The 14,238-nt window shown below is 44.7% G+C and overlaps 1 protein-coding gene across 2 annotated transcripts in view; it reads left to right on the top strand.

Annotated features, from left to right (window-relative positions):
- The window catches only part of PRKCH (protein kinase C eta), a 226,610-nt gene that overhangs the window by 195,006 nt on the left and 17,366 nt on the right, over positions 1–14,238 (top strand). Inside the window, exons 11-12 of one of the 2 annotated variants that reach the window (XM_006767644.2) lie at positions 2,051–2,189; positions 2,852–3,040. In XM_006767644.2, coding sequence (XP_006767707.1) covers positions 2,051–2,189; positions 2,852–3,040 — 328 coding nt within the window. Of the gene's footprint in view, positions 1–2,050; positions 2,190–2,793; positions 3,041–14,238 lie in introns of those variants that run through there. The other variant, XM_015566469.1, reaches the window with a different exon arrangement.

Raw genomic sequence — 14,238 nt, 5'->3', positions numbered from 1 at the left:
TGGAAGGCAGGGCTTTGTTTTCATTCTGGGTGTCCTACAGTGACCTCTCCCTGTCAGACCTGCGTGGTCAGACTCCCAGGTCACAGTGGAAACCGGTCCCGTCAGGTTTGTCATCACCTCCCTCCCCCAGCTGAAACGCGATCCCGGGCTGGACAGAGACCAGCCTTGTCCCTGGGGCCAAGCACACCTCGGTGCAGGGAGAGGAGAAAGGACCCTGGATGCCCACCTCGGAGGGGAAGCAGAATCACAGTCAGCTGTGGCTACCGAAGATGCTCTAGTGAGGGACACCCCCACCCCAACAGCACAGGCCTCCCCAGCCTATAGGGAGGGCACCCAGCATCTCTCCTGGCTGGCTGTGTAGCTCCCTCCTCACAGATAAGGCCGCACGGTTTGCCTCTGAGTGTGTTGTTCCTTAGAAAAGCAAAGCATAGAGGTGTCACCCAATAGGCAAGGCTGCTTCTCTCATCCTCTCCCCGTGAGCCTGGCGGTTGTGTCAGTGCACGGGACGCCTTCCAGCCGGCCTGGCGCCTGAATGCGCATGATGCTAGGGCTAGGCCCTGCTGGGCCGGGTGTTTCAGGACAGCGCGCCTTTGATGGGCAGACATTGATCAGTATCCAGCTGTGTTCCTGTCTCCGTTGAGGCCGGATACCAAACATTTCTGCTGCTGGGAATTCACTTCCTCAAGTGAAGTGGATCCTGCTCCTACAGGTTGGGGGAAGGGTGCAGAGTGCCTTTGTCCTGGGTTCAGCATAGTCCACTGGGCCTCTTGAGGCTCCTGTGTACCTGGGGTACCACCAAGCAAACCCTGTTCTTACTCCTGTTTTTCCTTTTCCTGGTTATTAACGTCCCCACTAACCCTTGCGTCTGAGAGAGAAGCACAGGAATCCTCAATTCTGCTTCCTCTCCCCTTCCATCTCCAAGTGGTCGTCAAATCGCCATACTCGTGTTTTCGCGAAAATGCTGCTGATTGACCCCTCAGTTTCTAGTCCATTTGTCACTGTCCCAGTTCAGGTCTTAACATCTCTTCCCTGAACTGACTCAGCCGTCTCTCGCTAATCTTTTCTGTCCACCTGGGAATCTGCTACTCCGTTAATCAGAGAGTTTCTATAGATCCCTTTTGCTTAATATCTAAATATCAGAATTCCTTAGTGAGGCCTCCATGTTCCTCAGTGTGGCCTTCATAATCTAGACCTAACTTTCCTCTCCACCCCTGGCATTGGATGGCTCCAGTGTTCCCTGGGTGTCTCTCCGGCCTCACTATACCACGTGAGGCTCCTGAGCCTCCCCACACATCACACCTCAGTGCCTGCCTCCCTGCCCCATCCACCCGCCCATGCTGACCTCATACCCCTTTCCCGTCTGGCAGACTACGTCTACTGTGGCATTGTCCCTCTCTCCTCCCACTAGAAGGAATTAATTGTTTCGTCTTGTATTTCTCTCATAGCGCTTGGCTCAGACGTCCATCGTGCCACTTGTATTATATACTAGTTGGTTCTCTCTCCCTCTCCTTTTAGTGAGTGCATTATGCTAGGCACAGTCGTGAGCCACATCAACCTGATGCCTCCTCATGGACTTAGAGTTTAGCAAAATTGGTCTTGCCATTGCACAGTGAGGTTCTTAGGGATAAAGAACGTCTGTTCTCTTGATGCCTATCACAGTCCCTGGCATATGGCGGCCACTTGCTTCCTGGATGGTCACTGAGTGAACTCCAGTGGGCAGAGAGATACCAGAGCGGAGGGTTGGAGTGGGTGGATGTCCTTTGGGTACAAGGTAAGTGGGAAGCCTGGAAACATCACATTCTGCCCTCAGTTTCTAAAGGGCAGCCTGCGTTTTATATGTGGTTACCCATTCATAGGGAACCATCTCCTAGGGACCATGAAGCCAATTTTGTGAGTCGATCTAAATGTTTTTATCGAGATAACCCAAAGAAGTCTGGGTTGTTTTTGAAGTGTGTGCTCATGCTCCATCACCCATCCCCTGAGCCAGCTCCTCCAGGTGGATGGTTTCAGGCCTGGCTGCCCTACCACTGCTGGTCCTTGTTTTTTCCAGGGATCTGAAACTGGACAATGTGCTGTTGGACCATGAGGGTCACTGTAAACTGGCAGACTTTGGAATGTGCAAGGAGGGGATCTGTAACGGCGTCACCACGGCAACCTTCTGCGGCACGCCCGACTATATTGCTCCAGAGGTGAGTGCTTCGGTACCGGGGCTCTACAGGAGCCTGATGAGAAATGCCACCAGTTGGCATTTTGTGTGCTGCGGCTTTGTGGGCGGCATTGAAAGCTGATGCCTCCAGACTCCTTTATGGCTCATTGGCTGAACGGTGGCTAAAAATGTCCTCAGTTCCTCTAAATAAGAATTCTAGTCCGAGATTTTGGGGGTAAACTTTGCCGTTGCTTCTAGGCTTTAGCCCTGAATAAGGACAGAGGTGCTCCACTCGCAGCCATGTATCCTCTCCTTGTCTCTACTCAGTGCTTTGATCCCAGCCCCATTTAGCAGAAGTAAAGCAAAGCTCTTGACTTTTTCCCTTAGGAGTGAGTGAGCCCGGCCTCCTTCCTTTCACAGAGCTGTAGTTCCCAAAGCCTCTGTGTTCTGGATGTGCACATGCATTGCCTTGGCCTAAACAGGTCACACATGTTTGATCACCTGGATGAGAAGTGGCCTCTGAGTTGACCACAGGGAAAAAACAGGCCACCCTCTCTGGAGATAGAATGAAACATGCATGTCAACACAGGAAGCTCCGTTATTTTACTTTGATATTTCCTAATCCTTTCTTTTCCCTTGTTATGAAGGACACATTTGTTAATCAGATATGCGGAGCACTTCTCACGCTGCCCTCTCTCGGCACAGATCCTGCAGGAGATGCTCTATGGGCCCGCCGTGGACTGGTGGGCGATGGGCGTGCTGCTCTATGAAATGCTCTGTGGCCACGCGCCCTTCGAGGCCGAGAACGAAGACGACCTCTTCGAGGCCATACTGAACGACGAAGTGGTCTACCCTACATGGCTCCATGAAGATGCCACGGGGATCCTGAAATCTGTAAGTGTGGCTTACCCAGCCAGCTCTCGACCTCCAGCAACCAGCTTCCTGGATGGGATTCTCTGTCTCTTTAAACTTAAAGCCTCCCACCAGTCAGCTATCAGCTTTAACTGAGATATGTGTTTTCATCTGTAGAATCAAAGAATCAGAGTCCTCTCTGGCTGTTTTCCTCTCTCATGCAATAGCTCTTCCTGAGCCAGCTGTGATGGTAGTCGGTAACATTGCCTGCCAGATTGCCAGCTTTTCTAGCACTTGTGGCTTTAGTGCAGGTGAGGTGATGCTCCCTTCAGTCAGGACAGTCCAGGTGCTGGGTCCCAGGACCACCATTCCCAGTGTGTTGTGCTATCGATTATGTTTCTGCCGGCAGTGTCCAAGGAGCAGGGCCCAGGGCCCTTTCCCTTAGTGCTAGGAGGTGAGAAATGTTATCCTTCTGCAAGCCAGGTTCCCAACCCAGGATTCAGGTGCAGTGAGGTAATACAATACATCATGTTGGAAAAGGTTTTTTGGTTTTTTGCGTGTATTTAAGGCACTATACTGGAAGCCTTATTTTGAAGTGAGGAGGAAAGATGGATTGATGGCTTTATGTTGAAAATAAGAAAGCACATGTCACTTGGTCCATTCTAGTACCACATTAGTTGAGTTCCAAAATCATGTGTTACCACCTACTGTGTGCATGGGGAGTTAAGAGGAATACCAGGGCAGATCTTCACACAGCTGGTCCATTCCTGAAAGGCGTCAGTGGTGCTGGGAGCTTCAGTTTGAGGCCCATGGAGCAGCTGCATTTTCTCCTATAGGAACCGCAGTCCTGGAATAAAATTCACTGTCTTAACAATTTTTAAATCTACAGTTCAGCAGCATTAAGTACATACATATGGTGTGCAACCGTCACCACCATCCATTTCCAGAACTTTTTTCATCTTCCAAAACTGAAACTCTATACCCCTTAAAAAACACTAACTCCCTCCAGCCCCTGGCATTTCGCTTTTGGTCTCTATGAATTTTATTATTCCAGGTACCTTGTATAAGTGGAATCATACATTTGTCCTTTAGCAATTAAAAACAAAACAAAACACGAAACCCTGGGATACAGAATCCAGATTTTCCTGATTCCCAGTCCAGGGTTCCGAGTTAGACTACATCTAGCCACTCCCTATCAATAAGTGTCTTTTAACCTTTCAGCCTCACGTTTGTAGCACCTAAATCACTCCCTGATGGGATTCTTTCCTATTGTACCAGAAACATAAGCCACTGAAGGAAGCTACTAGAATGCTGTGTACTTACTAACCACATATCATGAATCTGTTACCTATTTAACTTTCAATAAAGTAGGATATAGTGCTTATGATAATAATGTTACAGCATTATTTAAAGATTATACATTTAAATCATGCCATAATACCAGAAATAATTATCATTCTATTGACCTGAGATGAGTCTGCAACCTGGAAGATGAAACTGATATATTAGTGAACTAGAATCCTGGTTTAATTCAATTAAGCAAATACTTGTCCGATGCCTTCTTTTTGCTTGGCCTGTGCTTAGTGCTGGAATGCAGAGATGAAAAGACCTGGCTTCTTATGTTGCTCATAGTCTGGTAGGAATGAGAGCATGTAAACAAATACTTAGCTCACTGCCAAGGAGAAATGATCAGAACTGTCTCTGGAGGCAAGGACAGGGAAGGTGATATAAGGACAAGACCAAAGAAGTGGCATGTAAGCTGGGTGTTGAGGAAAAATTAAGGGTTCAGTAGGGTTGATGGGGGGTGGGGAGTCGGGGAATAGTATTCTAGGCTGAGGAAATAATGTGTGCAAAGCGTCAGAGGCGTGTTCAAAGACCTGGAGTGTTAGATGCAGGGTGTTTGCAGCGAAAGATGAGTTTAGGACATGGGAATTTTGAAGGGACATGTGGAAAGTGGTATATACCTTACAGTTGGTCTCACAGGGCTGGAGCTGATCGCTCGAGCATGGCAGTGAGATGGGAGCAGATATTAACAAGGGGAGAGGATGAAGAGGAAGAGGAGACAGGAGGGGGCCTGGGACACATCAGTGTTTAAGGGTGACAGTGGAAGAGCATTCAGTGAGAAGGTTAGGAAGGAATGACTTCATGTTGTATGAACATCTATAGCTGCAGTGTGTCTACAGTTTTACTTGTGATAAATAGGCCAGTGGTTTTACAACATGAGTTACAGACACTGGTGCCTGCATAACTTTTGAGTAGAACTAGCTAGGTAGGAACAAGTGGGCCTGGGCCAGATAACTGCGAGCTGATCCGATGTACCTGTGCTAGGAGTTGAGTAAGTTGAGATATTTTTAAGGATTCTGAACAAGCTTTCATTTTGTTGTATGGTTCCAGATCAAGGAGAGCACATTGTTTTCTTTAAAAACACAGATTTCAGGCATCTTTCCAAGGTTCTATGAGTTTGGTGACTTACAGAGTTTCTCATGTTGAAAGTTGACTTCATTGGATGGTGTCCTGCATAGTCCTAAAACCCATTGGGAGGTCATGCTTGCTATGTTTTGGATTGTAATTAACTTGTCTACCCATAACTTCATAGAGCCGGGTGACTAATAGAAACACAGAATTTCAGAGATGGCAGATCCTTAAAATATTTGGTCCACATCCCTGGTTGAAAGATGTAGCTGAGACCCAGAGATGTGAACCAGATGGTAGAATGGAGAGAGCACGCACTAATCTGAGAGTCAAGAGACCTCAACCTCATTCTACTCCTGCCATGCTTTCCAGTAATGTAAGGTGGTGATAACACCTGCAATGCCCACTTCAAATGAGGTGGTACACATGAAAGCATTTTCAAAGGGCCTGCACCATACAGAAGTAAGTTACTAGTATTGTTGAGTTATGAGTAGTAATTTCACAACATGCTGAGAGGTGTCATTATCTTCATCCTCTCCTTGAACAATTCGCCAACATCATCAAGATTATTATGAATTGTACATGAGAGGGTGTTAGATTTTAGTTCTGGAGAGAAGAGGATTTCTGTTTTTCTAGGAGCTCTCTATCTAAACCAAAGGCACTTATGTGGGATCCAAATAGCCAAGTAGATATTGACCCCCCTATTCATTTGACAGGCCTGTATCAATACACAGCAACCACAGGACTGCTAGGTTCACATGCTGTGCAAGGGGCTGGGGGCCAGAGATGAGCAAGACAGACATCATCCCTGCCCTCATGGAATTTACAGTCCAGTTGGAGTGGGAAAACAGATGTTTAAAAAAGAAGTTATATGAGTAGCTATATAGACATGTACAATTTGACAAGAAAAAGGTCTGAGGTACTTTGAGAATCTCTAACAGGCAGGCTAAGCAAGGCCGTCAAGGGAGGCCATCCTGAGGAGATGAGTTTTAAGCTGAGAGCAAAGGCTGCAGAGAAGTTAGTCAGGCCTACATGCATACAGAGATCTTGAAAACGGAGAAGCCCATTTGAGTAACTGTGGCTGACGTGTCACCAGCAAATGTTTGGGATGATGGTGGACAAAGTGATGAGGACATGAAGGACACAAGAGACCATGCGCAGGTGTTTAACCTTTACCTGAAGTGCCAAGATTCATCACTGAAATTCAAGCAAGCATGAGTAACAAGATTATTTTTTCATACTTAAAAGATCACTATGGATCAAATAGACTGAAGTACTCACAGATGAAATACCTGGGATTTTTCCCAAAATAGTCCAGGGGTGGCAGGGAGGAACTGATTAAATAAGATTGGGCATGTGTCAATAACTTGCAAGGCTGGGCGATGAATACATACTAACGTATGCTTGAAAATGTCCATAAATGATAAAAAATTTTAAATTAACATATGAATCAAAGTGTATATATACATACATGCCTATATATGTATATTTATAAATGTATGTATACATGCACACATGTAGATGTAGAAAAAGTGAACTCAGCCTTCATGAATGAAGTGAGATGGTTTAACAATACAAATATAACAGAAAAAATGATGTGAGCCATGGATCTAGCTACATCTTTAAGTTTGTTTTAAATTTATTATGAAATATTTCAGTAAGGATGGATCCAGCTACATTTTTTTATTCTCAGTAAGAATCTCAAGTTCCTGGACTGGGAGTCTACATCACCCTGGTTATACTTACGCTACAGAAAAAATTAGTGGTTTTCATATGCTTATTCTGTAATATCCTTGAACAGTCCTTCTCAAGAAGTGGATTTTTAATAGAACAGAGGAGAGCCCCCTCTGGTGCATTTGGCCCTGAGCTGCTGCCCTTGCAACCCTGTGCAATTTTTTTCTTCTGGGCTGGGTCTGCCTTTTCCCACCCAAGAGGCAGGAAAGGTCCAAGATCTCTCAGGCAGCCCTTTACATCCGCTCTCACCAGTACCACAGGGAAAGGTCATCCCTATGTGGCTTCCTGAGATTTCCTGATCTTTTCTTTGGAACATAAGGTCAGGACTATTACTGGAATTGCTGTCTGCTGGATATTTTACCTTTTTTTTTTCCTTCAAAAGAAAATGCTTTCTGAATTCCTGCCTTTTTAAATGGAAAGTATTTTCCATATCTGTAGAAATTGTCTGGATAACCACTTATAGTAAATAACATACCATGGAGTTGCAAAGACCTCAGGGCTTTGTATGGGTGTAGCAATGTCAGTGAGTCCCCTGAATTCAGGGTGAGGGGAGCTCTTGTCCAGCATTCCACAGAATGTGATTGAACCAACGGGCACCAATGTCTTCCCCAACATTAAGACTCCTAACTAAATATTACTTTCCTACCGTGGCCCTTCCCCATCTCCTGCCTGCCCCCCATGGGGAACCTTTGAGTTGTTTGTGTATGGATGTACAAACATTTCATATAGACATGGATAGAGAGCAGGCCCTTGCTTTTGAGAATACTCCCTGTGGAACACAGAATCAGGAGGAGTTCACACACAAGCTTTCAGCCCAGGACTTGTACTTGAAAATATTTCTCAACTTATTAACCAATGGGCATTGCAACTAAAAATAACCATAGTATGTGCTCAAAAAAATGCAGTGGAAAGACTATTCCTTGCTTGGCCTTTTGTCTCTCATTTCTCATCTTCCCTTTAAACATATATGTTAAATGCTCACATTTGGGTGTTCTGAAAGCAAACAGTATCCACCCCTACTCTTACAGAATCCTATCTAATAATAATAGACAAAGATTGAAATTGACCATACCTTCGCTATGCCTCCCATTGGCTAATCAGCAAGATATGCAAATTAACCGCCAACAAAGATGGCGGTTAATTTGCATACATAGGCATGAAGCAGCAGAGCAAAGATTGAAGGCAGCTCCGGCCGGACCAGCAAAGGCTTGAAGACGGCTCCAGCCAGAGTAGCGAAGGCCTGAAGGAGGCTCCGGCTGGAGCGAAGGCCAAAGATATTCTTTCAAATGACTTGTGTGTATGTGTGTGTGTGTGTATCAGGACACTTAATATTTTTTTAAATATATTTTATTGATTTTTTACAGAGAGGAAGGGATAGAGATAGAGAGTTAGAAACATCGATGAGAGAGAAACATCGATCAGCTGCCTCCTGCACATCTCCCACTGGGGATGTGCCTGCAACCAACCCAGGTACATGCCCTTGACCGGAATCGAACCTGGGACCTTTCAGTCCACAGGCTGACGCTCTATCCACTGAGCCAAACCAGTTTCGGCAAAGATGATATTTTTATGCTGTTTCTAACCTGGTTTTGGAATAAATACATTTTCAGTGGGCTACCATGTCACTGAATTTCCTAAACTGGCACTACCAAATCATCCCAAAGAACTAATAATCATGACAGAAGAAAATGTATAGTTTTCTTTTAAAGTTTCTGTGGTTGGCACTAAATTTTGCCTAGAGCTAGCTTCAGAAAGACTTAGGGAAGTCCTCACAAGTCCACAGAGCTTAGGAAGGCAAGGGCCACTGGGATGAGTGTTTCTTTGTGCTAAATCATCTCCTGGAAGAGATCATGAGGCTCAGTGCTGACTCAGGTGAGGTCAACACCCCTTCCTCGGAGCACACACAGGTGGCTAGGTTCAGCAAGTGGTGAAAGGAGTTTGGGGCATTCTCCTGAGTCACCTTTGTCAGTCGGGAGGCACTGTAAACTTAGCATCAGAGGAGATTATAGAGTGCTTTTGTTCCTAAGCTTTATAGAAATTAAAGTGTGTGTGAACATGTGTGGGTTTATCTGGCATCACACCTATCAGATTTCATCATCTGCATTGTCTACAGCAGGCCTGTTTGCCTCTGTGAACAAAGAGGGAACCACGACTTTGAGATCCTTTTTGCCACAACTGACCTATATTTGTCACCACGCAGTTGATCAGAGCAGTAGTGAGTTAGATGCTCTCTGTTTCCTGGTGGAGATTGGAATGCTCAAGGGAGCAACCAAGGTGATCAGCCAGAGGGAGGAGGAAGAAGCAGGGGAAAACTGGACTGGAGTAATGCAGAGGATCCCACTGTAGACCATTACAGCTGATTTTTCAAACACTGTTTACAGAAAGTTACTATAGATCCTTTAATAAGAGGGATGGTTTGAAATTGGACTTCTGGTCAAGATGACAGAGTAGATACATGCTGTGCTTACCTCCTCTGATGACCACATCAAATTTACAAGTAAATTATAGAACACGCATCACTGAAAACCACCTGGAGACCAGACAAACAGAAGTCCTATAACTAAGAATATAAAGAAGCCACAACAAGACTTGTAGGAGGGGCAGAGAGGCAGAACGATAGGATCCATACCTACAGTGTGGCAATTAAGAATTGGGAGGGAGACCTGGCCAGTGTGGCCCAGTGGTTGACCATCAGCCTATGAATATGAACCAGGAGGATGAGGTTCGATTCCTGGTCAGGACACATGCCGGGGATGCAGGCTCAATCCCCAGTGGGGAGTGAGCAAAAGGCAGCCAATCAGTGATTCTTTCTCATCATTGATGTTTCTCTCCCCCTTTCCTCTCCTCTCTGAAATCAATAAAATTATATTTAAAAAAAAAAATTGGGAGTGAGCCATGACCAGTGTTTCTCAATGGTTATAGTGTCAGCCCGTGAACCAAAGGGTTGTGAGTTTGATTACTGGTCAAGGACATGTACCAGGGTTGTGGGTTCTCTCCTCGCCCTTGGTCGGGCCAAATGCCGGAGGCAACCACTCAGTATGTCTCTCTCACATCAATTTTCCCCTCCCTCCCTTTTTCTCTGAAAAGCAATGGAAGTCATAGCCTCAGGTGAGGATTAACAACAACAAAAAAGAATTGGGAGAGAGATTTAGGCTGTGGAGGTCCCCCCTGAGGAGTGAGGGGTCCCAACGCCACACCATTCTCCCCAACCTGGGGCACCAGTGCTAGAAAGAGGAGGCTGCATAATATCTGTCTGTAAAAACCAGTGGGAATTGTGTCTGAGTGAGATGGAGGGCTGCTGGAGTCCCAGGCATTCCTCTGGAGAGGCCTAATATATGGACTTACTCACAAACTCACTTGCTCTGAGCTCCAGCCCTAGGGCAGCAGATCAAAAAGTGCCAGAAACACATGGGGAAGAACTGAGTCAGGGGGAGAGCTAGAGAGTCAGGACAGCTCTCTCCAGGACAGAAGCCCTGGCAGGCACCATTGTTCCTTTGTTGAGTCCTCCTCCCACCCACACAGCAAGTGCAGTTGGGCACCAAATTTCTGATCTCTTAACCTGGCTGACAAATTCACCACACTGATTCCCTGAGACCCCATCCAACTCAACCTGCCCAAGCTATTTCCACTGGCTTTTCTACACAAGCAGCCTGCCTCAGGCTCATGCTGCAGACTTTCCTAAAATCTCTCAAAGGTTCGCAAACCCCAAACAAGCAGTAGCTGGCCTCAGCATGCCTTCTATCTCTTGCTAAGCAGCCTCAGGCCTAACACAAGTGGTTACTGGTCTCAACTTGCATTGTAACTCCTATTAGGTGGCCCAAACCTACCATGAGCTGTGGCCAGTGTTGGCTTGGAAAGTTAACTTCAACTCAGTGTCCACAAGTCTGGCACAAATGGCAGATGGACTCAGTTCACACTGTGGTACCCACCAAAGGGTCCCAAGCCCGGCATTAGTGGTAGCTAGCCTCAATTCACAGCATAGCCTCTCCCAAGCACCTTTAAGCCCAGAACAAGCAGCAACAAACCACATATCACTTTGTATCTTCTACTAGGTGGCCCCAAGCCAGGCACAAACAGTGGCTGATCTCGGCCTACACTGGAGCCTCTCCTAAGAGGCTCCAGAACCAACATACCTGGTAGCCAGCTTCAAACAACACCAAAGAACCATGCAATCAGCCCCACAAATGACACACCTGAAGGGCAGATTTGGAGGGCACCAGAGCCCTGCTAAAGTGACTCCCACGCTGTGGGGTCAGCCCCTGCACAACCGCCTATTGTTGTAGTCATGGCCAGCCCTTACAAACAACCAGTCAGCCTGAGGGTTAGTCCTTCCCACTAACATGCAAACCGCAATCAAGAAGGCTCAACTACAACAGATGGCACACAAAACCCACACCAGGGACACCTAGCTCAGGTGAGCTGGGAGACTGCACCACTGAACCTTACAAGAGATGAACTACATAAGGCCATTCTGCCAATACAGGGAGATGTGAAAGATCTAATACACAGAAACAAACACAGGGAGTCAGCGAAAATGAGACAAGCATATCCCAAATGAAGAACAGGTCAAAATTCCAGAAAAAACAACAACACACACACAAAAAAAAGAACCAAAATGGAGACAAGCCATCTACCAGACACAGAGTTCGAAACACAGGTAGGATGCTCAATGAGCTTAAGGGAAGAATAGATACACACAGGAATAACCTCAGCAAAAAAGATAGAAACTATAAAAAAGAATCAGTCAGAAATGAAGAATACAATTACTGAAATAAGAATACATTAGAGAAAATCAACATCAGATTAAATGAACCAGAGTATCCAGTCAGCAGTCTGGAAGACAGGGCAGTGGAAAAACACCCAATTGGAACATCAAGCAAAAATAAGAATTTTAAAAAGGGAGGATAGTTTAAGGGACTTCTGGGACAACATCAAGCATACCAACACTGCATCACAGGGAGACCAGAAGGAGAAGACAGAGAGCAAGAGGTTGAAAACCTATTTAAGAAATAACTAAAAACTTTCTTAACCTTGTTAAAGAAATAAACATATAAGTCCAGAAAAATGCAGAGAGTCCCAAACAAGATGAACCCAAAGAGGCCCACACCAAGCTACACCATAATTAAAATGTCAAAAGTTAAAGACAGACAAACTTAAAAGTAGCAAGAAAAATAAAGAAGTTACTTACAAGGGAGCTCCCACAAGACTATCAGCTTATTTTTCAACAGAAACTTTGAAGGCCAGAAGGGAGTGGTATGAAATATTCAAAGAGATGAAAAGCATAAACCTACAGCCAAGATGATTCTACCTAGCAAGGCTATCATTTAGAATTGAACGACAGATAAAGGGCTTCCCAAACAAGAAAAAGCTAAAAAAGTGCATCACCACTAAACCAGTATTACAAGAAATGTTAAAGGAATTTCTTTAAATAGAAAAGATAAAAAATATGAATAAGAAAACATAGGAAAGAAAAAAAAATGCTCACTGACAAAAGCAAACACTCAAAAGCAGTGGATCAGCCAACTATAAAGCTACTACAAAGGCTAAAAGGCAAATGTTCCTGCACATCTCCCAATGGGGATGTGCCCGCAACCCAGGTACATGCCCTTGAGCGGAATCGAACCTGGGACCTTTCAGGCCGCAGGCCGATGCTCTATCCACTGAGCCAAACCGGTTTCGGCTACAAGAGTAAATTAAGAGATACATGCAAATATATACACAAAAGAAGTAAGAAATAATGATGAAAACAAATGGGGAAGGGGTGAGTAAAAATGGTAGTGATTTTTTTTGTAGCAATTTTAGAATATGTTTGAACATAAGCAACTTAAAATAGATTGGTATAAATAAGCTTGGTATATATGAAGCATGTGGTAACCACAAACCAAAAATCTGTAAGATTTTTTACAAGAAATAAAAATAAAGGAATCTAAGAACAACACTACAGAAAGTCATCAACATACAAGAGAAAATAGAAGAGAATAAGAAAGGAACAGAGAACTACAAAAACGACCAGAAAACAATAAAATACCAATAACTATTTACCGATTAATAATAACTTTAAATGTAAATAGATTAAGTGTTCCAGTCAAAAGATAAATGGATAAAGATGTAGTACATATACACAATAGAAAATTACTTGGCCATAAAAAGAATAAAATCTTATAACAAACTCACATATAAAGAACAAATTGATGGTTGCCAGATGGAGGTGGGTATGCAAATTAACCGCCAACAAAGATGGCGGTTAATTTGCATACATAGGCATGAAGCAGCAGAGCAAAGATTGAAGGCAGCTCCAGCCGGAGCAGCAAGGGCCTCTAGTAGATTATAAAAGCTCACAACATCCACAGAAGTTAACAGAGAAAAAGTATGCACACTTGTGCAAAGAACAGATATAAGCTTTCCAGATTTGACCTTAAAGATGATATTTTTATTTTTTATTTTTTTTAAATATATTTTATTGATTTTTCACAGAGAGGAAGGGATAGAGATAGAGAGTTAGAAACATCGATGAGAGAGAAACATCGATCAGCTGCCTCCTGCACATCTCCCACTGGGGATGTGCCTGCAACCAACCCAGGTACATGCCCTTGACCGGAATCGAACCTGGGACCTTTCAGTCCACAGGCTGACGCTCTATCCACTGAGCCAAACCAGTTTCGGCAAAGATGATATTTTTATGGTGTTTCTAACCTGGTTTTGGAATAAATACATTTTCAGTGGGCTACCATGTCACTGAATTTCCTAAACTGGCACTACCAAATCATCCCAAAGAACTAATAATCATGACAGAAGAAAATGTATAGTTTTCTTTTAAAGTTTCTGTGGTTGGCACTAAATTTTGCCTAGAGCTAGCTTCAGAAAGACTTAGGGAAGTCCTCACAAGTCCACAGAGCTTAGGAAGGCAAGGGCCACTGGGATGAGTGTTTCTTTGTGCTAAATCATCTCCTGGAAGAGATCATGAGGCTCAGTGCTGACTCAGGTGAGGTCAACACCCCTTCCTCGGAGCACACACAGGTGGCTAGGTTCAGCAAGTGGTGAAAGGAGTTTGGGGCATTCTCCTGAGTCACCTTTGTCAGTCGGGAGGCACTGTA

The sequence above is a fragment of the Myotis davidii genome, unplaced genomic scaffold, assembly GCF_000327345.1.
Source record: "Myotis davidii unplaced genomic scaffold, ASM32734v1 scaffold281, whole genome shotgun sequence".
Classification (NCBI taxonomy): Eukaryota; Metazoa; Chordata; class Mammalia; order Chiroptera; family Vespertilionidae; genus Myotis; species Myotis davidii.
This window is presented reverse-complemented; position numbering and strand designations above follow the sequence as displayed.